The 27,229-nt window shown below is 42.3% G+C and overlaps 1 protein-coding gene and 1 pseudogene across 1 annotated transcript; one reads left to right on the top strand and one right to left on the bottom strand.

The window, feature by feature from the left end:
- Positions 1-9,050: 9,050 nt before the first annotated feature.
- LOC118473023 (protein TPX2-like) overlaps positions 9,051-27,229 on the bottom strand; it is a 37,859-nt pseudogene continuing 19,680 nt past the window's right edge.
- On the top strand, positions 18,897-19,940 carry LOC100284580 (uncharacterized). Its single transcript, XM_020541824.1, has one exon. The coding sequence runs from the start codon at positions 19,027-19,029 to the stop codon at positions 19,636-19,638; it is 612 nt and encodes a 203-aa protein (XP_020397413.1). The 5' UTR covers positions 18,897-19,026; the 3' UTR covers positions 19,639-19,940.

Here is a 27,229-nt window from a genome sequence, read left to right as displayed (position 1 = left end):
TAGTGGAAATCGATTTCCACTAGCGATTGTGTAAAGAAAACCATCAGTGGAAATCGATTTTCACTTGCGGTCGAGATAAAAAACCGTTTTTTCAGGAAACATAAAAATGGTTTAGAAATAGCAAAAAATTAATCAAGGAGGACTCGCCCATCTTCCTCAACCACTTTGTCTTTAAGTTGCCTTGTGCTTAAATTACAATTTTGATGCTTACATATGATAACTAACTGAGTGTAAATTGACTATTTAAGACCGTAAATTAATTGAAACAAAAAAAGTTGTCAACTATAAAGTTGAATAACTTTTGAAGTTCTACAACTTTTATTTTGATACTTTTCCATCTGATGTCATTTGCAAAAAATTGCATTCTGAATTTGACAAAATTAGATGCAATTTTTGAGAGCGAAGATGATTTCAAATAAAAAATTAGTCAACTACAAAGTTTCATAACTTTTCAAGATCTGCAATTTTTTCTTTTGATAGTTTTATCATCCGAGATCGTTTGAAAACCTCAAAAAATAAGGATAAAAATAATTTCTAGTGGCGGTTTCTTATGAAAACTGCAACTAGAAATCATACATTTCTATATGAGGTTTCGATTTTCTTAACGAATCGTCTGTAGAAATATGATTTCTATTAACAGGTTTCTTAAGGAGTCGTATGTACAAATAGCATTGTCGATTGATAACCGAGTCTGTCTGTAAAAATTAGATCTCACTGTAGTCTTTAAGTTTCTTTACTAGTGTTTGTAGTATAGATAACATTGATTGCATAACACTGATTTGTATATTGAAATTTGAAATAATGAATGTGACAGAAAAAACTGTTGGGATAGCCTAACACGTGCACTAGCCCTGTCGGCCAGCTACCACCCGGTCGCGACTCCTAACCGCTGGTGCGACCCCACCGCCGGTCGTGAATAGGCACGGATGCAACCCTAGCCAGCCACAAGCACACTAATGGAAGGGGTGCAGACATGGGCTTCGCGGCTCCGCCTCCGCGAGGCACAACTAGGAAGGAGGACGTCACCATTGAGCGTGATGGGGAGATTGAAAATATGATATTTGAAACATTTTATTATTTATTTAAGAAATTATTTTTTATCTTGTAATGATTTTATTCAAATATTTATAAATGGATTACATAAAATAAACTTAACTATGGAAAATAACATGTGTAGATGGTCGATATTATGAATTGTGATGTAATGTGTTAGCCCCTACATAGCCAAAATTACCTTACAACGATAGCAATTTGGAGCAAGAAGCTCAAAGTTGTCATTAGGATTGACAGCAAAGAAAGTAGCCACTAAAGAGCACAATGATCAAACACTACACTTCCTTCGGCACCACCTCTCGCTGACTTTAAAAATGAATATATGACTGGGAGTAACCGAGTAAGACTAGGAAACATTGAACCGCACTAAAAATCGGTATAAAAAGATAAAAGTACAAAATCTTGCTCTAGGGACAACAAGTTTGGGCTCACCTTAGGTTCATTGATTTCAAGAATGTGGCCCAATATAATTTGGTATTGCAATCTATTTGCACCAAGCTATCACTTTGTGGTAAGAATATAATAGATGAGAAAAGGAAAGAAAACATCTTATCCACTTTCCATCTGAGCGTCGTTTAAAGTGTCTGCAACTATTCTCATGATGTTTACACAAAGTACAATGACTTGATTGATATTATGCATGTGAATGAGGCACAAGATAAAGTATTGAAGACAAACTTTAATGCTTATCCTAATGGCAAAGACTTTAGCATTGAAGTTAATGCAAGCTCGTACAAGATAAGGAAGCCCATTCAAAAGAAGAGGGGCAATCGTGGTCATGACAAAGGCAAGAAGCAAACATTCTCATGCCCATGAGAAGAAAACAAATAAAAAACCACAATAGAAACACATATGGACTCAACGACCAAATATTTTATAAAATGTGGCGTTTGGGGATATTGGCCCAAGATATATTGGTCACCAAAGCACATGATTGAGTTGTACAACGCAAAAAACATGCACAATAAGAAAGGTAAGACATATTTTTGCAATGATTGCCAACAATGAAGCCAATATGCATAATTAGCTTCATTGTTGGCAGTCATTCATAAAAATGACCCAGTCATGATCAATGATTTTAGACACATTTCTCTTCTAAATACTTCTATCAAGCACCTAACCAAAATCCTATCATGCAGACTTTAAATAGTTATGCTACAGTTAGTGCACCAAAATCAATATGGGTTTCTCAAAGGTAGATCCATTTAGGACTATCTCATTTGGTCTTTTGAATACCTTCATTCATGTCACCAATCCAAAACGTAAGTGATCATTATTAAACTTGACTTTGAAAAGGCCTTTAACATGGTGGAACATGAAATTATCATTGACACGATGCACGGGTTTTGGCCAGATATGGATCAAATGGATATAAAGTATTGTTTTCTTAGGTACCTTTTCTGTTCTCCTCAATGGAGTCTTAGGGAAAACATTTGATTGTCGAATAGGTGTCCAACAAGAGGACCCTTTATAGCCACTATTATTTGTTATTGTTGCCGACCTATTGCAATCAATTGTTAACCAGACAAAGGATAAACGACAGTTGAAGTGCTTGATTATCATGGGTTCCGCAATGGATTTCCCAATTCTCTAATATGCAGATGACACCCACATGATAACGGAAGACGGTCAACATCAACTCTTCTTGTTGAAATCAACACTACATACTTATACAATGGTCATTAGTCTAAAAGTGAATTATTCTAAATCCAATATCATTCTTATTAATATTACCCTAGAAAAATGAAGCTCTTGGCTCGCAGTTAACTATCAAATAAGCTTTGTACCTTTGTCTTACCTAGGCTTACCTTTGGGTGCTTCACAACCAAAAGTTCAATACTTTCTCCCACTAATCAATAGGATACATAATAGGCTAGGAAATACTTCCATGTTTCTGAGTCAAGGCTAGAAGCTTCAACTGTTAATTCAGTCCTATACTCTTTGCCTACCAACTATATGTACACTTTAAAGCTACCCATAGGAGTGATCAAGCAGATAGACAAATTTAGAAGACACTATTTTTTAAGAGGATCTGACATAAATGCAAACAAACTACCATATGCTTCTTATAAAATGTTATAGAGGCCTAAATTAAAAGGGGGCTTAGGGTTAATCAATCTGAGAATCCAAAATGAGCCTCTTCTAATGAAACATCTTCACAATATTTATAATAAGGATTTGGCTCCTCTTGGTTACCTGTTTTGATTCCTAAAGAAAATCAAAATAGGGAAACACGATTAAAAGTCTAGAACCTTCGTCCCTTTCTTTGTGTCTTCTCATGAAGGATAAAAAATGATGAAGGCTTTAAGTTTAAGAACGACATTCGAAAGGAAGGTAGTGCGAATGAATACACAAGCATAAATCATTACTGGTAAGCTCCCTTTCTTATTATTCTTCTTTCCATTACAAATGATTACAACAATACCTTCGTCTACAAGCGGAGTAGCACAAAGGTAAAAATATAGCTTTGGAGGTGGAGGGTTCTCGATCTTAGGGATCTCGTCCCCTCGTGCATGGCACTGTACCTCTATTTATAGTGATGGCACAATATACAACTTCGTACAAAGTTGCAATCATAACCTCAGTTCCTATACACATGTACTATATGTTCCGCAAGGACATTGTCATCCTCTTCCTTCACATATGTGTTGGTCAAGTTTCTAGATCCTTCTCATTCACATTTTTCTCATATACTGGCATTGCGGAGCCGAGGTTCCCTCCTTCGTACTTGTACACACGCCGGTCCAATGGAGTCGAAGCTTACTAGATTTGCATTTTGATCGTGCACTACTTCAAATGGAGGGTAGCTTCGTTATCATTTTTTAGTACATGAAACACACTTGAGAGTGATTGGTAACACGATGTTTTGAGGGTCTTCAGCAAAGCCACCCCCAACAGTAGCCCCTACTGTAACATATGTTTTCAAATTGTGTCTGTGTTTGTAACCTTCACTGCTCTATTCAAAGGATGGGTGGTTGGATCCATCCATAGGGCTGATTCAACTGATTTACTCAGTTGTCTTCGCTGAAATTTTGAGTCGGTTTTGCTCTTGCGTTCTTCCTTTCCTTCTCTTAGTGGATTTGTGAACCTTCCAGTTCTTGTTTTGTTGGTGTTTTTGGGGATTGATTGGTGGAGAGATATATTCTTTGGATCACTGCATATGCCCTCTTGGTGCAGTTCTTGGTCATGATCTGAGTTGATCTCGTTTTGAGTTTGTTTGAGAAAACCCCAACAAAACCCATCCTTCTCAGAAAATTTGATCTATGCATGGGTTTTTTATTTTCTCTAGGTGAAGCTTCAACATTCATCTTCTTTCCCTCAGCGCAAACTCCATGTGAAGTTTGAGCAGATTCTGGGCATTTTTGCCTGCTCAGCATTGTTGCTCATCAGTACGGCACTGCCGCTCCTTGGCACTATAGGCCAGTTGCCCGGCACTGCCGCTCGCCCTACTGTGTGATTTTGGCTCTAAAATTTTGTAGATAGTTGGGCAGTGTTCTGGTAGCAGTTTGGTATATTCAGTCGACATTAGACAAATTATTACTGTGTTACACAGTTTCAATCGTTTTGTGGGGATTCATTGAAATTGGGATCAAAGTCACGATGTTGTTCTCGAGAGATAAATTTTTAGTCGCTCCCATTCACCCCGCCTCCGTTCGCCTAGTCGGTCCTTCAGAAATAGGGTGTTTTGTTTTATCTATTAAGACATAATAGAGTACATGATTAGATTAGGATAGGTGGTCACATTATTAAGAGGGACCTATAAAGTTTAACTCTTGTTATTTAAGTGGCACTAGGTGGAATATTTGATTACATATGCATTAGACCTATTGAATGGAAAGCCTTTGAGCAAATATTTGTGAAAAGGCGAACTCATTTTCCACAAGTGTTGAAACATATTTAAAGTTGGCATATTTGCATAAGCTTACAAATTACAATGTTCACTTAGGCGACCCCAACTATCCAAGTTTAAAAAAAGGTTTGAAGCGAACCTCAAACCTTGGTATCTAGTCTAACATGGAGCGTTGGCTTAGTCCAGTGAGCAAAATTGTCTTTAGATTCTATGTGTGTTGCACTATACTTGCTTGGCCATAGGCTCGATGACCATTGGATATAGGGTATCGACCTATATGCTTGAGTAGACGTTAAGGTGAGTAACTGCTAGTTTCAACGAAAACTTGATACATCAACATAGGCATAAATGTCAAACTATTGAGGTTTAGTCTAATGGGGTCATTAGAGCCTCAAATGCCTCAGTCTATGTGCGCTGAGTTGCTCCAATGGTTCTTTAGCTTTGAGGTGTTATAAGTTGGTGGTGGTCATCTTGTTGTCAACTATCTTGCTTCTCTAATGAAACATACACCCTTTTAGCTTGTTCAAACACCTCCTACTTATCTCTTTGTCTAGTTATTCATGTGAGTTGAGATTTGGAGTGATTCTAGTGCATTTTCATTGAGTTCTTGCATCTAGTGGTGCTAGTAATCGACTGAAGCCTTCATGCTAGCTAAAGTATTCACCTATGAATCCATAAAAAATCACCAAAGTTGGCCTCAACATTAACTAAAGTATCCTTCTATAAAACCAAAAAATATCGAGCCTTCACACAAATAATAAAAAACTCCCTAAATTGTTATTGTAGTCCTTGACCTTAATGTTAAAACATCACACCAAGGCCTACAACCACAGATGTACGCCACTTCGCTTAGAGTGCTAGAGATATAGAGTGAAGAGAGTTGGGGCTTTACTGTGGTGATGAGGGAATCTCTGGTTTTACCCCCCCTTCCCTCATATATAGTCGTCAAAGCAACAATCCAACTTCTCTATGGGGGGAGAGAAACATTGTGCCTGAAGGTTCACTTATCAAAAGAAACAAAATGTTCTCACGGACTTCATGAACGCTAGTACTTAGCATAAGGTCCAAGTGTGGAAAAGGATCGATTGGGACACTAATGTAGAAGTTTAGGTGAAGCCCTTCATTGTGGATGCCACAACAAAAACCTAGTAGACCTTCATCAAGGCTCTTACAGGAGGGCCTTCACATAAGTCCTCCATTCTTCAGGGTGCCTTTAGGATAGGTCGACAGGCCAAGGGCTGCTAGAGGCCCACCAGGATGGTCAAAGATAATAGAAGAATCGAGCATAGAACACCAAAAAGTGCAACCATAGTGGTGTAAGTCATGAAGGCTAAGCCATATAGCTCAGTTGTGATATCCTGGTCCAAGGCTTAATAGGATTGATATAATACTCATACCAGCAAGGTGCATCTTCTTTTTCCGAAGCCAGTCTCAAAAGAACTTCTAGGTTAAGCGTGCTTGCCCCAAAGCAATCTTGGGATGATTGACCGACCGGGAAGTCTTCTCGGGTGCGCATGAGTAAGGACAAAGTGTGCACAAAATAATTGTATTGGTCTGTGGGGATGATATATGATCCTAGAGGGCTGTTAGGAGTAAGTACTACCGGTCCATGAGTGGCCGGAGTTTTACAAATGGTATCAAAGACGACTCTCATTGTTTCACATGCGTGTGTGGGCTAGGGGGTTTGGGCATATAGTGCATGCCGCATGTGGACACAGAGTGGTCACATGACATAGCATCTGACTACACTAGACATACAGATGTTGCCAAGAATGGAGGTTCCTAACTACACATGACATAGTTAAATATTTTTTCATATTAGCGAAAGATATTTTTCACGAGATTTATATAGTTTAGTTGGAATTTTTACGGTCTATTTGTAGGTTTTTATGTAAAAAAATCTTAGATACATTTTTTGAGATTTTAAAATCTTATGAAGCATTTAACAAAGAAAAAGAAAATCTAAAAAGAGTACAAAAACCACTGCCAGCCATAGTAGGGAAGTAACCTGAATATAATATAGGGTTTAAGGAGTTAGATGTCTGCTTTATTGTTTAGGAAGGAGCGAAAATCAGACCCCCGTACAAATAGTTTGAACAGCTAGAAAGAATCTTTTTTTTTCACTTGTATGATGCGGCATACGTACAGACGGTACGCTTCGTATTGGGCTGGTTCGTGGGCCGAGCAGGCCCATGGCTGGTCCATGGTTTCTCTTGTGTACTAGGAACTTGGTATTAAGTGGGTGTTTAGGATGACTCTAGTTCAAATTTCAGTGTGGTGCTGTAGTATATAATATTAATTTAATTATTTTTAAAAATATTTTAATCTAAATAGTAAAAAATAATTTATCTAAATGTTTCTAAAGACTTAAGCTTCAGCTCCACGATTTTCTGGAGCATCTAATGACCTACTCCACCAACTCTATCAAATTTTCTGAAGCTGGAGCTATCTGTTGCCATAATATCCACAATTATATAAAATATAGTGCAAAGCGAGCACTCGAACCATACCGCCTGCTACAAAAATTTAGAGCTAACTATCAGACCACATTTACTTTTATATGATATATAAAAATCGTAGTAAAACACGATCAACTGCTAGTATATGCATATGTACGCACGATGAGCTTTGTTGCGCATTCACAGTCGCTGTCAGCATGTTTCACCCGCTGCATACAATTGGAATAAACGAGCTTTCGCCGTGAAAGGGATGTGACACGTTAGGGCGACTAGGCGTGCATGCATGCATGAACACACAGAGAGAGAAAGACATTTATATTAAATTGTATGAAGCTGCATGGCAGGCATTCATCATTCTGGTCAGAACCCTTACTATTATTTAGGGCCCCTTTGGCAGGGCTCTGGCTTCTCCAAAAATGACTTTGGCTCTGACTCACGAGGTGAAGCCACTTCTTTAGATGAGCCAAAGCCGTTCTGAAAAATCATTTGGCAAAACGGCTTATAGGTTGTTTTTCAGAAAGACCCTATACTGGTCGATCTCTCCTGTACGTGGCTAGGGATTGAGGGTAGGACCAAAAAAAATAATTTAGGCTAGTGGGAGGGCTATTGTGCAAAAATGACGTGAGCTGAAGCCGGGTGAGCCACTTTTTTTGGCTCATGTCCTCTAGTTCATTTTGGAAAAGCACTTCACTGGTGAAGCCATTTGAAAAAGAGGTGTTTGGTACAACTTTTGCATGAGCCAGAGCCGAAGCTGAAAAATAAGCCCTACCAAAGGGTCCCTTACTCTCGTCCTGCTCTCTATAGCCTGTCCGTGCCGTGCCTGCTGCCTTGAGCCCTGCAAGATGGACAAACTGCTGCATCCGCACCGCATGCATGCACAACCGGCCGGTGTGAAGCGGATCAATGCATGCGCGCGTTCTCTCTAGCTAGGACTAGTAGGTACATATAAAATGAAATCATTGGCTGAAGCTGCATGCGGCACACATAGCATGCATGCAAATGAAACCTACGCGGGCATGCATGCATGTCGTCGTCGTTGACCTTGCATGCATCATTTCGATCGGGCCGGAACTCGGAAGCCATGCATGGATGCATGCCTGCGTGGTTCATTCGTCAACGTATACTACTACTGTGTCTGTGTTCCAGATCCATGTGCGCGCGACAAATTTGTCACACGCAAAAGCGACGTGCATATGTACGTGTGCGCGCGCAAAACACAAGCAAGCAAGGCTCATATCATGGCACGCTACTATATGCAAGCTTTATTGCTCATCTCTGCCAACAGACGTACGTACATGTGCATGGCGCATGCAAAGCAACGTCCTGAGTGACGATCGATGATGAACCCCTTTTTGTTTCCTAGCTAAGCTTCACAATTTGTAATAATCACAAAGCTACTATAGCTAAAAGAGAATTGAAGATAAAAGACAGGGAGAAAAAGTGAAAGTTAAAGGGGCACAAGCAGCGCCGTACGTGGAAATTTACCAACAAGCACCTAGCACAGCAGCCATGCACACATGCATTCGCGTGCTACGTAAGAATTCTTGCGTACATACTCAACTTTATAGTTTTAAAAAATATTATATATATATATATATATATATATATATATATATATATATATATATATATATATATATATATATATATATATATATATATATATATATATATATATATATATATATTCAGTGCCTTTGTGGGTGGAATGGCTTGTCAAATGCTGGCATAAGCTGGGCCTTGGGAACCATCTCCTTCCTCATCAGCTTTATCTCGCGCTCCTCCATCAGCTATATATTTTTATATATATTTATATGTATGAGCATTTCGATCAGCGGGGGAATAAACACTAGTAGAAAAGAGCTCATAGCCTGCGGCACTCATAAATTATCACTGGCGGTTTCAGTTATCGCGCGCCAGTAAAAAAAAACGAGGCGGGCCCGGCTTGGGAACCGCCAGTGGAAACCAATTTCCACTGGCAGTTATCTTAACACAACCTGTAACAGAACCGCCAGTGGAAATATGGCAGTTGTGTTAAGATAACCGCCAGTGGAAATAGATTTTCACTGGCGGTTTTTCAAGCCAACCGCCAGTGAACTGTCTGTTATAAATACCCCTCTTCTTCCCCCCGACAGTGAACTGTATGCTCGCAGCCAACTTCCATTGGAGGCGATTTTGGAGGTCCAGATTTCACAAAAATATAAGGGGGGAGGTTTTGGTCTTCATTTCTTGGAAGAAGGTGGATAAGAAAGGTTGGTTTATGTTTCTTTGTCAATTTTTGTTCATTCTTGCTCAATTTTAGCCACATTTTGGATCTAGGGTTTTACATGTGAGAGAGAAGAGTATAGCTAGGTTATTTTCTCTTTTTCCTCAAATGAGGTTGCTTAAGATGGTTAGTTTTTGTCTATTCCCTCTCCTTTTTCATGTTTAGTTCTCAAATAAGTTTATCCATAACACATATTTAGTTGCTTAATGAATGGTGAATGTGTTGTATGGAAGGTTGGTTTAATTATGTTTCAATTGTCAATTATTGTTCATTTTTGCTCAATTTTAACTACATTTTGAAACTAGGCTTTCACCATGTGTTAGAGATAGGTTTGGGTATTAAAATTTTTTGTTTATTAGTTGATAGGAAAGTTTGGCTTATGTTTCTTTTGCCAAATTTTGTTCATTTTTCCTCCATTTTAGCCACATTTTGGATCTAGGGTTTCACCATGTGTTAGAGATAAAGTAGTTAGGTTGCCTAATCGATCCAACCGCCTATGCTTCATCCTTCCCGACAAAAACTGTGTAGCTCGCGCGCAGCCCAACTTTTATTGGAAGGCCAGATTTCACAAAATACAAGGGGAGGTTTTGATCTTTATTTTTTGGAAGAAGGTCGCTAAGAAAGGTTGTTCATGTTTCTTTTGCCAATTTTCTTTATCCATGATATATTTAGTTGTTACGAAATATTGGTATATGTTTCTCTTGCCAATTTGTGTGCCTTGTGTGTTTTATGTTACTTTTTTACAGGTGATGATGGAGAGGATATCCTGGATGTATAACTTATCAAGGCTAGATCCATCATACATATCTGAGGTCCATAAGTTTATTGTTGTCGCTACGAACCATGCTTGGAGAACAAAGACAAAGCACATATATTATTCATGCATGGACTGCAAAAATGCTGTTGTATTTGATGACACAGAACAAATCATATCTCATCTGGTATGCCGAGGATTTGTGAAGGATTACATAATTTGGACAAAGCATGGAGAGGGTAGCTCTTCGCCTTATACAGCTGGAAACCCTGCGAACATCGACGACAGCTTTCAGTTCGTTCACGAGACACAACAACCTCTTCCACAGAGCGAACATGTAGTGCCAAATGTTACTGATCATGGTTACGCCAGAGGAAATGAACGTGAAAGAACCCATGTTCTGCCAAATGTTATGGACGAGGAAGATGCAGAGTTGTTAGAGGCAATGTTGCGTCGTCATACAGATCCATCGATGTTCTTCATGAAAGGTATGGAGTCCCTGAAGAAGGCAGCAGAAGAGCCTTTGTACGACGAGTCTAAGGGCTGTACCAAAGAGTTCACGATGCTCCGGTCTGTGTTAAAGTTGTTGATGTTAAAATCTAGATATGGTCTGTCTGATGCTGGCTTCGATGCGTTCTTGAGTATTGTCGCAGACATGCTTCCAAAGGAGAACAAAGTGCCTGCTAACACGTACTATGCAAAGAAACTAATCAGTCCACTCACTATGGGCGTGGAGAAGATCCACGCGTGTAGAAATCACTGTATCCTTTATCGAGGTGATGATTATAAAGACTTGGAGAGCTGTCCAAAGTGTGGTGCAAGTAGGTACAAGACGAATAAAGACTATCGAGAGGAAGAGTGTGTTGCATCTGTGTCTAAAGGGAAGAAGCGAAAGAAAGCCAAAAAGAAGACTTCAAAATCCACGAGCAAAGAAAAAGAAGAAGTAGACTATTATGCGCTCAAAAAGATTCATGCTTTGGTGATGTGGTACCTCCCCGTCGTCGATCGATTGAGGTGTTTGTTCGCTAACCCTGAGGATGCCAAACTTATGAGCTGGCATGCTTCTGATGAGCACAAAAACGATGGGAAGCTTCGACATCCAGCCGATGAACCAAGAACGATGGCAGTGGCAAGATTTCAATGAGAACCACCGAGACTTTGCCGATGAACCAAGAAATGTTAGGTTTGCACTGAGTACTAATGGAATGAATCCATTTGCTGAAAGGAGCAGCAAGCATAGCACATGGCCAGTGATCCTCACCATATACAACCTTCCTTCATGGTTGATGCAGAAACGGAAGTACATTTTGCTAACCATGCTTATTTGTGGACCTACACAACCTGGAGTTGATATGGATGTATTTTTAGAGCCCTTAATGGAGGATATGAAAATATTGTGGGTAACGGGTGTTCAAATGTTGGATGAGTATCGTAAAGATTCATTCACGCTGAGAGCAATTATTTTTGTTACGATCAACGATTACCCTGCACTCTTCACATTATCAGGCCAGTTTAAGGGAAAGGTTGGCTGCACAGTATGCATTGATGAAACTGCTTACGTGTCCCTTACTGCATCTAAGAAGATAGTGTACATGAGGCACAGACGCTTTTTATTGGAAGGACACAGGTACCGCATGCGAAAGATGGATAAGTACTTTGGCAATAATGGTGAACTACATTCTACTGCTCCATCGGGTAACAATAAAGGTCATAGAGTTTTTGAAATAGTCAGGAATATCAAGTTTGTTTTCGGGAAGAAGACAAAAGACGGAAAAACAAGGAAGGATGTCAAACCAGCTCCGGGGGCTATATTCAAGAAAAAGTCTATTTTCTTCGAGTACTTGCCTTACTGGAAAGAGTTAGATGTGCGACATGCGATCGATGGTATGCACGTTCAGAAGAACGTGTTTGAAAGCATAATTGGCACCTTGCTAGACATAAAGGGCAAAACAAAAGAAGGGCTCAATTCACGCATGGACTTGGTAAATTTAGGCATAAAAAAGGAACTACATCATGTTCTTCAAGAAAATGGGAAGTATCATCTCCCAGCAGCAAGCTACAATCTCAATGTAGATGAGAAACATGCGATGTGTGTTTGGCTTAAGAATTTAAAGTCCCATCTGGATTCTGCTCTAGCATATGAAGTATTGTGTCAATGAAAGACCTGATAGTCACCAACTACAACTCACATGATTGTCATGTCATGTTGACTACATTCCTACCTATTGCCATCAGGGCTATAAATCCTTTGTTTTTAAAGATGGCAATCACACGGTTGTGCTACTTTTTCAACAGAATTTCACAAAATGTAATTGACCGTGATGAGTTGGCATCTCTTCAGGAATTCGCAGTGGAGACAATATCACAGTTTGAGATGTGTTTCCCTCCATCGTTCTTTGATATTATGGTGCACCTTGTGGTGCACTTGGTGCCACAAATAGAGGCATTGGGTCCTATGTACTTGCATGAAATGTGGACGTACGAGCGTTTCATGTCAATACTGAATGGCTATATATCAACCCGTGCTCGTCCCGAGGCATCCATGATAGAGGGGTACTGTACCGAAGAGGCCATTGAGTCCGGAGGTCCATTCTGCAATAGTATCCTAAAAGACCAGGTTGCAATAGGTCTGCCTCCGTCACGACACGAGGGTAGATTGTATGGAAGCGGGAGGATGGGACGGAAATCTTTCATCCCACCAGATTACAATACAGTACTTGAGGCACATCACAGCATCCTACATCAGCTAGCGATAATAGAGCCATTTATCCAACAACACATCAATGAGCTTCACGAGCAAAATCCTGGGCATACGACTGATTGGGTAATGAAGCAACATAAGCAGCGGTTCAACACATGGCTAATGGTGAAGGACATTCCACGTGGAGAAACAATAGAAGAAAAAACCATCAAGGGGTTGGCATCTGGACCATCACGCCAGGTCACAACATGGCAAACCTATGACATTAGTGGATTCACATTTTGTACAAAGTCCAAGGACAAAAAGAGCATGTCACAAAACAGTGGTGTTCGATGCGAGGCCATAGATGATGAAACATGGCAAACATATTCCATTGTAGTACTATTAGCTAGTGAAATTAGAAGACGACGTACGACACACTTGCGTTGCTTCGATTAAGAGCAACTCTCAGAACCCCACTTGACAGAGCGAGTTCTCATCACCTCTCTATACGTTCTATACGACTCCTCCATCTCTCTCTATGTCCTATATGACTCCTCCTCTCTCCCTCTCTCCCTCTCTATACGTTCTATACGACTCTCCATCTCTCCCTCTCTCTCCCTCTCTATACGTCCTGTACGACTCCTCCTCTCTCCCTCTCTCTCTATACGTTCTATACGACTCTCCATCTCCCTCTCTCCCTCTCTCCCTCTCTATACGTCCTATACGACTCCTCCTCTCTCCCTCTCTCTCTCTCTATACGTTCTATACGACTCTCCATCTCCCTCTCTCCCTCTTTATATGTCCTATACGACTCCTCCTCTCTCCCTCTCTCTTTCTCTATACGTTCTATACGACTCTCCATCTCTCTCTCTACGTCCTATACGACTCTCCCTCTCTATACGTAACTCGATAATATTCGTATCACAATATTAGGGGTTAGGGTTAGTGTTAGTGGTTAAGGGTTAGGGTATTTGTTAATATAAATTTAATTATTGCTTATGTTAATATGTAGCTCAATGAGTTCTCCAACCAAGGACCAAGGATTAGGGCCCGACCACATGGACAAGAGTGTTGCTCAAGAAGAATCCAGCAGTGAAGGATATGAAACGCCTAGCGACCCTTTTCCTACCACTAGGATAGATAGGGCCGCTGCGCGTGAGTTGCAACGTGACCCTACTTATGATCCACAAGAACATGAGGTAAATTACACATCCTTAATTTCGTGTGTGTACCTAATTAATTAGCTGATTTCACAATGTCTATTACACATGAATGATTTCTTGTGCATTTTATTACATGAATAGAAGGTCTTGTCTCAATTTCGTGCGATGCTCGAAAAAGCTGCGGCACGATACCAAGACGCACCGGAACCGACCCAAGACGCACGAGAACCGATCCAAGGCGCACTGGAACCGACCCAAGGCGCACCGGAATCGACCGAGACAACCACCGAGAGGTCAAGGAAAAGGAAGCAGAGCGATCGAAACAGAGGTGACAGGGGGCTAAACAAGTTTCCTGACAAGACATATAAAATCACAGACGTGAGCCCGAATGGTCAGCCCCTAGCTCCAGAAGAGGCACTGCCTAAGTTCTGGAATGCACTTGGGTTCTTAGTTAGAGATAATCTTGACATCACAATCTGACAGTGGAGAGATGTATCAGATGATGTCAAGAATCAAATGTGGAATAAGCTAATAACGAATTTCGTTTTGCCTGGGGGTTCAGAAGAACTCGTGAAAAAATACACGATGAAGCAGTTTGCAATCAATTTCCGAAACTGGAGGTCTGAGATGAATACAAAGTTTGCAAAGAAAGGCCTAGACCCGACGAAAAAAATATAAAATCTCAGCAGGTCAGTGGGCAGTATTTCTAGAGCAGAGAAGCAGCCCTGATTTCATATCGCTAAGTGAGGCAAATTCAGAACTGTCTAAGAAGAACAAATACCGCCACCGCCTTGGCACAGGTGGTTACAAGCGTCAGGTTCCTAAATGGAGACAAGAAACGCCGAGAAGAAGGCTGCAGGGTTGCCGATGCTGTCCGAGCAACTTGGTGAAAGGACAGCTAATTGGATCCGTGCTAGAAAACCAAGGGAAACTGAGTCTGGTGTATCTTTTGATGATCCCATTGTCGAAGAAGCAGCAAAAAACATATATGCAATTGCAGCTAAGCAGAGCGAAGGAACATTTAAGCCGCAAAGGGAGAAAGACATTCTAACGACTGGTCTCGGTAACCCTGAGCATCCTGGGCATGTACGAGGAATCTCATCTAAGGAAGGATGGAAGGAAGGATTCGGACCATAATGGGAAGGTCTGTACAAGAAACGTGATCGATACAAGGAAGAGATGGCGAATTATTTTAAGGAGGAGGCCAAGAAAGAGTTCAAAGGCCTGATGTCTGAAATGCTATCGAATCCTCCTCCAGAATTGATGCAGCAATTGGCGATGGCGAGTGCGATGTCTGTTCAACAGATGACCACTCCACAGATGCAAATAATTCCAGCAGCTCAAACGCCGGCTGCCACCGAGGGTACGACCATCCCAAGCTCTGTCGCGTCAACAGGAAATAAGGTCCGCTATCCAGTTGATGACATCACAAGGCCTGTGTCATGCACACTAGTTATAAGATATGGTATTAACAATCAGCGTACAAAGAAAGTAGCCACAGGCCTTGCGATCCCAGGACGCAAGTTCCATGGAAACGACATTCCAGAAGAATATTGCAAGGTAGAAGTGACGACAGTCATCCAAGGATACGAGGACGACATGCTAGACATCCCTGGGCCCGAAGGTATCGAGACACTTGGACAAGCTATCAAGAATTTTATCCTTTGGCCTCGAAGGGATGTCGAATTGGTTGATTGGTCGAATTCGTCGCAGGCCCAACCGTCTCCGCCTTCTCAAATTGTTGTTCCTATTGTACATCCATCATCACCTCCTCAAACTTCACATGCTGCTCCTCATCCTCTTTCTGACCCTCCTCCTCATCCTCATGGTGGCCCACCGTCTCCGCCACATACATCGCCCTTCAGGGATCCACCTTCTCCACAGCCATCTCCACGACCATCAAAGAAATCTAAAGTTTCTATACCAAAATTAGTGTCCCCGTTCGATAAGAAAAAGAAGAGTAAATCCACTGCTGGCACTGTTCATTTTTTGAAAGGGATTGGACGGAGCCTCACGTCAGACACTGTTGATTTGGCCGATCTCGAGGAGTCCGCAAAAAAGGCTGAGGCAATGGCCGCAAAGATAAAGAAGCCAACTAAGGCAGATTATAAAAACGTGCCTAAAAAATATGTGCCGGGCAGACCACTACTCACTTTTGAGAAACTAAGGAAGGTCCCGGCTAATATTAAAAGGTTGCATGATTGGTACATGCGGGCATCTTCAGTTGGCATCGACACCATCAGTGTTAATATACCAGCCCATGCTTTTATTGGTTCAAATCAAAAAGCCGTTGTTACATTCGAGGACATGTGGTTAATGATGAACCTTCAGAGACTCGACGTGCAACTTGTAACCATATTTGCATTGTAAGTGTCACTCATACTCCACATATATGTGTTATTATTAGTGAGTTGTATAAATTTTCAATATCTGACATGCACGTGTGCGTTGCAGAATGCAACATGATCAGCAGGAGATCCTTTATGGTACCAATCCCAATGCTAGTGCCAGTAAAAGGGTTGGGTATCTCAACCCAATAAAGATATGCGAGGATAACCACACTTTTAGAATCGGAAAAGGCAACGAAGCATTACAGGGGCTAACAGACGAAGAAATTGAGGTGCGTATCCAGGATCTGAAGAAGGATTTTGAAGCAAGATACGCCACCTACATAGGACACGCAATGCTTCAATTTCAAGACAGGGAATCCATAGTGGCCCCGTACAACTTTAAGTGTGATTTTGCATAAATAAAATTAATAATTTCAATACACATGTATCACAAGTTTGATTCGTACAGGGACCACTGGATATGCTTCTTCATTTATCCTAAGGTTGGAAAGGTGCTGGTGCTCGACTCCTTGCACACCGAGCCTTCGGCCTATTCAAAATTCCTCAGCATCTTAGAGCTGTAAGCCTTTTCTATGCATGCATACTTATATCGATGAGAATTGTAGAATAACATGGTGATTCTATTTGAGATCACAGGGCATTTAGGTTTTATAAGCTACATGGTGGAAAGTACGACACGTCCAAAAAAGGCGTGCCACTAGACATCCATTATAACTGGCTGATAAGTATGTGAATTTATGAATACATATCATACATGTACGTACATAGGACAATGTTGCAACTAAATAACCAATCTCCCGTTATGTAGTGCCACAAGCAACCACCCGGATCGGTCCTATGTGGGTTCTACGTGTGCGAGTTCATGATAATGAACGGACGATACATCACGAACCCTGGCAAGGTATTATTAGTAATAGTCACGTATGTATTTATGTCATTAAAGATGCAAATGTGTTATTATTGAGTATACATAGATGATGTTTATAAACTTCCTTTACAACAATTTCAACAAAGAAGCCCAGAGAACTTGACTGAAGGTGCATTGTATGGCATAGTTGAGGACCTGTGCACATTCATATTGAAAGAGGTCATTCCCGCAGAAGGGAAATATCACGATGCTTCCGGAACATTAGCTTTGCCAGAGTTTAGAATACTAACAGAAATTAGTAGACTATCTCTTAGCCGAGATAGTTATTAGAGCTTAAGTGAAAACTTTGATGTATATAATGTGTGATGCATACATGGTTGTAAACAAGACTTTGATGTATATAAATGTATGATAGAATTTAATTCCATGTTGCTTTTAATATTAATACTACATGTAAATATATAAATTTCAGTACGAAAATTTAAAAAAAGGCGGGAAACCTTTCCACTAGCGGCTAAATAAAACAAACCGCTAGTGGAAATAGCATTTCCACTGGCGGTTTTCTTAATAAAACCGCCAGTGAAAATGCTATTTTCACTGGCGGTTGATTAAGGTTCTTGAATAACCGCCAGTGAAAATGGCGCCAGTGAAAACGTCTCTAGAACTGCCACTATAGAGGATCTGTGTACCAGTGAAAAACAAAGAAGAGATCGATCGATAAGCTAGCGTGTGCGTGTGTATTTATTTACAGTAGTAGTGCGTCGTCGTCGTACGTTTGCATGCTTCTCTTCAAACCTGCGAATGATTTCCTGGGTATTTATCTTGCTTGCAACCTGGAAGCGTGCAGCAGCACGTACAAGCAAATTATATAGTTTCTTTGAGTTTTTAAATTTGGAGGCAGAATGGATAATTTTCGTAAATTTTAGTTAACCTGGTAATTGTACCCAGCCAGCCCCTTATTGCTCTCTCCTCAGTGTGAAGCCTGTTGTAGCTCAGGGGCTGTTCGTGTCTCGGTGACATCTGAGACTATTAATTACAAAGAGAGAGTAATTAATTAACAGCCTTATTAACTTAAACCGCACATGCATGTCCTGCGCTGCGCGCGGTAACGAACCAAATTAACAGCGCGCGTATAATACAAGTTTTAGGTGAACAACCTTGGTCGAGGTTTGTGAGGTCGTTGATGAACATCCTCGGCGTTTGCCCTCGTCGTGAGACAGCATGTCTGCTTGTTGATGACCTTCTCTTCCTATTGGATAACCCTTTTGTACTGTATACGTACATATCCGCTACATGCCATATCCGCTGCATACCTTGCGTAGATATCCCATGAGCTGAGCCTCACCGTTTGCATGCCGCGTGAGCTGCGCCTCACCGTTTTGCATGCGTCTCTATCTGTAATGCACATAACCTATTTATAGGCATGAGATGAATGCAATGGACAACGGTTCATAGCTATTCTACATGGTAATCAGAGCGATACAGATCTAGTCGATCCCTCGATCCTCTTCTTCGTACCCTCCCTTGCCCACCCTTGTCAAATCAGTCGGCTCCCGTCATCAACTCCACCATCGCAGTCATGTCATCCTCCACAATATCATATACCACCACAACGGCGCTCACTGCGACCAGCTCCTTGTCACTTGCTGGAGCCGCTCAATCTGTCAATATCACCAGTCTCATCAACATTCGGCTGGACATGACGTCCACAGCCTATTGGCACTGGCGCCGCCTCTTCACCGTTGTTCTCGACAGATTCAATCTGATGCCACACGTCGACGGCTCGCCGGCCAGGCCCAATGATCCGCTATGGATCCAAGAGGACCTAACCGTCCTCATGTGGCTTCACGCCACACTTGCGGATGACCTCTTCGACATGGTGAATGAAGACGACATCTCCGCGCATGGCGTCTGGACCAGGATCGCCAACTTCTTCCTCGGCAACCATGACAGTCGCGCCATCCAGCTGGAACAGGATCTTCACAACCTTCAACAAGGTGATATGTCGGCATTGGCCTACTACCATCGCCTCAAGACTCTGTCCGACACGCTCACCGATTGTGGCTACGCCATCGGCGAACGAGCGCTTGTTCACCAGCTCATCCGCGGCCTCAACCCCAAGTTTCACGTCCTCAAGCAGATGCTGCCCCATATGCCTACCTTTCCAACGTTCATCCAGGCTCACGATTAGCTCATCGTCATGGAAAACACGATCACGTCGTCGACAGCGGACACCGCCGCAACTGCTCTCGTCATCACCAATGGCTCCACCATGTCCAGCTCCAACCCGGCAGCACCACGCCGCGTCAAACCAACGATCGTGCTCCAGCTGATTACACTTGAAAGGGAAATAGGGTCAAACCTTTTCCTAAATGATTTTGGTGGTTGAATTGCCCAACACAAATAATTGGACTAACTAGTTTTCTCTAGATTATAAGCTCTACATGTGTCAAAGGTTCACAACAAATCAATACAAAGTCCAAGAAAGGCTTCAAATAAAAAGAGCAAAAGACAACCGAAGGCTGCCCTGGTCTGGCGCACCGGACTGTCCGGTGCACCACCGGACAGTGTCCGGTGCACCAGGGAGATCAACTATGAACTAGCCACCTTCGGGTTTCTGGGATTGCCTCTCCGCTATAATTCACAGGACTGTCCGGTGTAGCACCGGACTGTCCGGTGTGCCAAGTGGAGTAACGGCTACAGCGCCAACGGTCGTCTGCAAAAGGTGAACAGTGAACTACAGTGCGCGGACTGCGCGCGCAGAGTCAGAGCAGGCGCCAGAAGGCACACCGGACAGTGAACAGTGACTGTCCGGTGCACCAACGAACTGTCCGGTGGCCCACATGTTAGAAACTCCAACGGTCGAACCCTAATGGTTGGGTGACATGGCTGGCGCACCAGACAGTGTCCGGTGGCGCACCGGACTGTCTGGTGCGCCCTTCGACAGCAGCCTTCCCCAATGACCACTTTGGTGGTTGGGGCTATAAATACCCCCCAACCACCAACACTTCAAGGCATCCAAGTTTTCAGCCAACACATTCAATACAAGAGCTAGTGCATTCAATACAAGACACAAATAGAGTGAATAAAAATCTCTCCAAGTCCCAATTCCACTCAAAACAATTAGTGACTAGAAGAGAGAATTTTGTTGTGTTCTTTTGAGCTCTTGTGCTTGGATCGCTTTTCTTCTTCCCCATTTCTTGTTCCCAAGTTCTTTATAATCAAAGCAAGAGACACCAATTGTGTGGTGGTCCTTGCGGGGACTAAGTGTCCCAATTGATTGAGAAGAGAAGCTCACTCGGTCTAGGTGACCGTTTGAGAGAGGGAAAGGGTTGAAAGAGACCCGGTCTTTGTGACCACCTCAACGGGGAGTAGGTTTGCAAGAACCGAACCTCGGTAAAATAAATCACCGTGTCATCCGCCTTATTTGCTTGTGATTTGTTTTCACCCTCTCTTTCAGACTCGATTATATTTCTAACGCTAACCCCGGCTTGTAGTTGTGCTTAAAGTTTATAAATTTCAGATTTGCCTATTCACCCCCCCTCTAGGCGACTTTCAATTGGTATCAGAGCCCGGTACTTCATTAAGAGCCTAACCGCTCGAAGTGATGTCGGGAGCTCACGCCAAGAAGGAGATGGTGACCGGCGAGAAGCCTGCAACAAGCCACGGGAAAGCTCCATCGGGAGAGTCCGGCAACAAGAAGAGGGAGGAATCACCTCCCCGCATCAAGTCGCACTGAAGTGGCGACAAGAAGAAGAAAATGAAGAAAGTGGTCTACTACGAGACCGATTCTTCATCGCCTTCCACCTCTAGCTCCGACACGCCGTCCGTCACTTCTAAGCTCCATGAGCGCAAGAAGTTTAGTAAGATCCCCTTACGCTATCCTCGCATTTCCAAATGCACTCCTTTACTTTCAGTCCCACTAGGCAAACCACCGGTTTTTAACGGTGAAGATTATTGTATGTGGAGTGATAAAATGAGGCACCATCTAACCTCACTCCACGCTAGTATTTGGGACATTGTTGAATTTGGTGCACAGCAACCATCCGTGGGGGATGAAGGCTATGACTCGGATTAGGTAGCCCAAATTCGGCATTTCAACTTCCAAGCCACCACTATACTCCTCGCCTCTCTAAGTCGAGAGGAGTATAATAAGGTGCAAGGGTTGAAGAGTGCCAAAGAGATTTGGGACGTGCTAAAGACCGCGCACGAAGGAGACGAGGTGACCAAGATCACTAAGAGGGAAACGATCGAGGGGGATCTCGGTCGATTCATGCTTCACCAAGGAGAGGAGCCACAAGCTATGTACAACCGGCCCAAGACCTTGGTGAACCAAGTGCGCAACCTCGGGAGCACCAAATGGGATGACCATGAAATGGTCAAGGTTATTCTTAGATCACTCATTTTCATTTTTCTTAACCCTACTCAAGTTCAATTAATTCGTGGTGATCCTAGATATAAACTAATGTCTCCCGAGGAAGTGATTGGAAAGTTTGTGAGCTTTGAACTAATGATCAAAGGCTCCAAACAAATCATAGAGCGAGGCGCCACCTCCACACCCGAGGTGCAACCCGTTGCCTTCAAAGCAACAGAGGAAAAGAAAGAAGAGTCTACGTCAAGTAGGCTCCCCATCGACGCCTCCAAGCTCGACAATGAGGAGATGGCTTTAATCATCAAAAGCTTTCGCCAAATCCTCAAGCAAAGGAGGGGGAAGGACTACAAGCCTCGCTCCAAGAAAGTTTGCTACAAGTGTGGTAAGCCCGGTCATTTTATTGCAAAATGTCCATTATCAAGTGATAGTGACAGGGGCGACGACAAGAAGGGGAGAAGGAAGGAGAAGAAGAAGTATTACAAGAAGAAGGGCGGCGATGCCCATGTTTGCCGGGAGTGGGACTCCGATGAGAGCTCCACCGACTCCTCCTCCGACGAGGACGCCGCAAACATCGCCGTCAACAAGGGTCTCCTCTTCCCCAACGTCGTCCACAAGTGCCTCATGGCAAGGGACGGCAAAAAGAAGGTAAAATCTAGAGCCTCCACTGAGGAGAACTCTAGTGATGATGAGAATAACTTGCTTGCCCTTTTTGCCAACCTCAACATGGAACAAAAGGAAAAATTAAATGAATTAATAGGAGCTATTCATGAGAAGGATGAACTCTTGGATAGCCAAGAGGACTTCCTAATTAAAGAAAATAAGAAGCATGTCATGGTTAAAATGATTATGCTCAGGAAGTAGAGAAATGTGAAAAATTAACTAGTGAGCTAAGCACTTGCCATGATATTATCTCAAACCTTAGAAATGAAAATGCAAAACTGATTGCTAAGGTTGAGAAGTTAGATATTTGTGATGATTCGATTGTTAATCTTAGAAATGATAATGCTAGTTTGATTACTAAGATTGACAAGTTGAATGCATCACTCTCTAGCCTTAAAATTGAGAATGAAAAATTAATTGCTAAGGCTAAAGATTTAAATGTTTGCAATGTTTCTTTTTCCAATCTTAAGAATGAAAATGCTATTTTACATGCTAAGATTGATGAATTAAATGCATGCAAACCCTCTACATCTAGTGTTGATCATGTTACTATTTGTACTAGATGTAGAGACATTAATGTTGATGCTATCCATGATCACCTAGCCTTAATTAAACAACATAAATGATCACATAGCTCAACTTAGTGCTAAGATTAAAGAGTATGACTTAGAAAATGAAAAATTTAAATTTGCTAGAAGCATGCTCTATAGTGGGAGACGCCCTAGCATTAAGGATGGCATTGGCTTCCAACAGGGAGACAATGTCAAGCTTAATGCCCCTAAAAGATTGTCTAATTTTGTTAAGGGCAAGGCTCACATGCCTCAGGATAACGAGGGCTATATTTTATATCCTGCTCGTTATTGTTGGGGACTTGTTCTCAAATGCTAAGAGTTAAGAACAAGGCAACATGAAAAGTGTTAAATGTTAAAGTCCTTCATCCTTCGAGACATTATTTCCTTCGGATATAATGAATTTCGGACGAAGGTTATGAAGGAAAAACCTTCGTAAACACAATAAATAATGAGGAAGAATTCATATACGAAATACGAAAAATAATATAAACACCATCATCAACTTATTTTTATTTGCATTACCATATCCACAATTACAAATTATAGATGTACCTTTGGTTTGAAGGAAAGCAAGGGTACAAGCATGATGCAAAAAGCGAATGCCCAGTCAGCGTGAACAGTACGGGAGTACTGTTCATCTATTTATAGGCAAGGGACGCAGCCCATGTAGAATTACATTCATGCCCTTTACATTTGCTAATAACTCTATAGTAATTCTTCGAGGTCTAATTTGCCTTTTCATCTTTAAGTCGGTTCCCCTTTTCTGCTGTCATGCCGAAGCTTTTCTGCGCACAGCTTCGTGATCACCTTGTCCTTCGTCATAATCACCTTTCGTCTTGCTCAGGCTTCGTCCTGACCATGCTCTTGTATGCTCATGATCTGATTCCGAAGATACCTGTTCACATATTTCACTTAGAAAACATTGTCACATCATGTTTTTGAGGACCTTCGGAAGCCGAAGGCCCCCAACAGTAGCCCCTCGCAATATTAATTTGCTAGAATAATAAATTCAGATTGCGATATGGACGGAGGCCTTAAGCCGAAGGTCCGAAAAAACACCTTTCCTTTGCTAGAATAGCAATAGTCAATGACAAGTGGGGCCCTGCCACATGCAACGCATTGGGCGTATAAATAAGAACGCACTGCGAGCACATTTAGCATGCTTTCTTGCCGTCTGCTCTTGCCTTCCTAATTTTTAGCTCTTTGCACACCAACGCTTGCCTGGCTTTTTTAAAATTTTAAGCTTCGTCTTTGAGAGCACTTTCTTGGCATTTTCGAAGATGTCTGAAGATAAGAAAGCTGTTGCTGAGTCGAAGCTAAGCCTTTCCGAAGAGATGAATCTCGGCTTCCTTGAATCAATAGCAAAGACAAACACAGAGAAGATTACTAAGGAGATTTTAGAGGGCCTCTCTGAAGACACTGGTGATAGTGACAGCTATGATGTGGAAAGTGGTGGTGAAGATTCCGAAGATCGACCTTGGCGACCAAGCCATGCAGTTTTTGGGAAATCAAGCATTAAACAAAGTCATCTTGTCAATATGAGGGGTAGATATTTTCGGGACTTGTCTATTGTGAGGGCTGACGAAGGAGAGAAAACTTGTCCGACTCCCGAGGAGAATGAAGTCGTGATATTCTGAAGCTTTTTTAAGGCTAGACTTTGGTTTCCCTTGAGCAGTTTTGTCGTGGAAGTTTTGAAGATATTTGAAATCTGCCTCCATCAAATTACTCCCGAAGCAATCATAAGGATGGGCATCTTCGTATGGGCTGTGAAGAGTCAAGGTTTGGAGCCAAATGCCAAAAGTTTCTGTAGCATGCATGAGTTATTATATGAGACAAAACCTTGGGATAAAGAGCAATACCATAACAATTTTGGCTGCTACAGCTTCGGCGCCCGCTCTGGGTCGAGCTGTCCCGTGCCAACTTTTTGGAAGAGATGGCCTGGGGACTGTATGAAGGAATGGTTCTATGTGAAGAACGACTTGAAGACGTGAGAAGATATTAAAGATATCATTATACATCCCATCTGGCAGCGCTTCGGCCTTCGGAAGCCGAAGGTGGAAATTGACGAAGCAGCCGAAGAATGCCAGAGGGCCTTCGGCGTGGTTTGTTCTTTCATCGGGACAAGGGATTTGATCCAAGAACACATTGCCTTCAGAGTATGGCCACTTGCAGAAAAGTGGGAAATGCCGAAGGAAACCGTCGGCGAACCTAACGAAGGTGGACTAGTTAGGTTAAAATTCACCTTCAAATATGGAGATAAATTCGTCGAGCCAGATGATGACTGGCTGAAAAGTATTGAGGCCATAAGCGATGAGCTACTTGGGCCATACTCGAAGGTAGAAGATAATGCATTGTCCGCAGCCTTCGGAGGCCGGAAGAAGAAAAGACTCAACCGAGTATTTGATGCCATTGGGTTCGTGTACCCTGACTACCGTTACCCAACACGGGGTCAGAAAAGGAAAGATCCTGCTTCAGCGAAGGAAGTTGCTTCAGCCGCTCCCAGTGTGCCAGCGCCGGAGAGGAAAAAGGTAAAGGTTCTTACGCACCGGCCACGCTATATTGAACCGGCCACAGTGCCTGAATTTGTCGGTGAAACCTCTTCGGCCACCGAAGCCAAGGAGCCGACTCCCCTACCGAATGTTGAAGAGCCAGTCATAATGCCGGAGATGGAGAAAATAGAAGAACCGAAGGCTACAGAAACAAGGACATATGAAATTTTAAGTCCTTCAGCAAAAGTTGAAGCACCAAAAAGCTAAAAGGGTCCAACAATGACCCCCAAAAGAAAAAGGATGGTTAATGTACTGGATGTTTTGGAGACAATAAAGTCTTCAAGCACTACTCCGAAGAAAATTGTTGAAACTCCCGAAGTGCAAATTGAAGCCTTTGGTGCCGAAGCTTCAAAGCACCAAGCTGAGATTGAAGCTGAGCATTCAGAGCCCGCTAAGGTGAAATCCTTGGAAACCAAAGAAACAGAAGCAGCAGAACAAATTTCAGCTGAAGAAACTGACACTGCCGCCCCCGAAGCATTTTCCGAAGCTTTCAATTATATTTTACGACATGCTTCGGGGAAAGAGATGACTGAAAAAGAAAAGCAAGAGGCTCAGTTCTATGCCCAGAAACTGAAATATCCAAAGGGGGCGTTAATATTCAAAGGCAGCGGAGAAGAAGACTTCTTGTATTGTCTCCCTGACAGCAAGGAGATCTCTGTCTGTCGGGAGATGAGCAAAAGCTTCGGATTCCCAACACTAGAAGACGGGCTCTCAGTGTTGTCAAAGAACAAGCTGGCCGACAGCTTAGCATACAATAGTTTAAAGGTGAAAAAAATGAGATCTTTGTATTTTTTCTTGAAACCAAATTTTTTTATTTGCTTAAACTTATTAACACATATTTTTTCCAGGGCCTTATACTTAGCAATGCCCTCAGGGCACAAAAAGATGCTGAAGACGAAGGGTGTACCATAGCCTTGAGCAACCTTCGTTCCGAAGTAATTGAACTAAGGAACGAAGGTCTCGAAAAAGATAAAATATTGCACTCGTTAGTGAATAAAATAAAAGAAGACGAAGCTGCTTTCAAAGATCAAGCTGAGGCTCAGAAGCGCGAAATCGAGGATCTTCGGAAACAACTAGTCAGAGCTAAAGAAGAGTGCACACTTGAAGAAACAAAACGAGAAATTAGTGAACAATGGGCCAATCACTTAGAAAAAACATTGAAGAGCTTCGGGCATCCGAGAAAAAGTGTTATGAAAAATCTATAGAATGTGTTAAGAAAATAAGAACCAGCTTCGCCAGAGTTGGCGCATTCTCAAGTGAGGAGAACTTCATAAGGGGTGACCCCGAAGGCCCAATTGGATGGATCAGCCACGAAGCTGAAGCTTTTAAAGAAATTTTGAATAGTCGTGGAGACATATGTGCGTTTTCGGGTGCCAGGAGGATTGCTACTATTTTGGAGAGGAAAGGCTATGACCATGTGAAATTCTTGGCACAATTCGAAGCCGCCTTATCCTTTGAAGATATAAAAGACCCCTCGGCCGAAGCGAGCCTGGTCGATGGAAAATTTTTCACCGACATCTGGGACAATGGTGGCTGGGAGATGGCCCAAGAAATTATACGAAAAAGCGAGAAAGGTATTCATGACGCTAGAAAAGTAGCAGAGGCCGCTGAAAAAAGTGCGGATCTCGA

Source organism: Zea mays, chromosome 7 (assembly GCF_902167145.1).
Source record: "Zea mays cultivar B73 chromosome 7, Zm-B73-REFERENCE-NAM-5.0, whole genome shotgun sequence".
NCBI lineage: Eukaryota > Viridiplantae > Streptophyta > Magnoliopsida > Poales > Poaceae > Zea > Zea mays.
The sequence above is the reverse complement of the archived record's forward strand: the minus strand, read 5'-3'. Positions and strand labels throughout refer to the sequence as shown.

Bases quoted from the DNA above. Each gene is read 5' to 3' on its own strand.
- LOC100284580 (XM_020541824.1), top strand. From the start codon at position 19,027: ATGTCATCCTCCACAATATCATATACCACCACAACGGCGCTCACTGCG.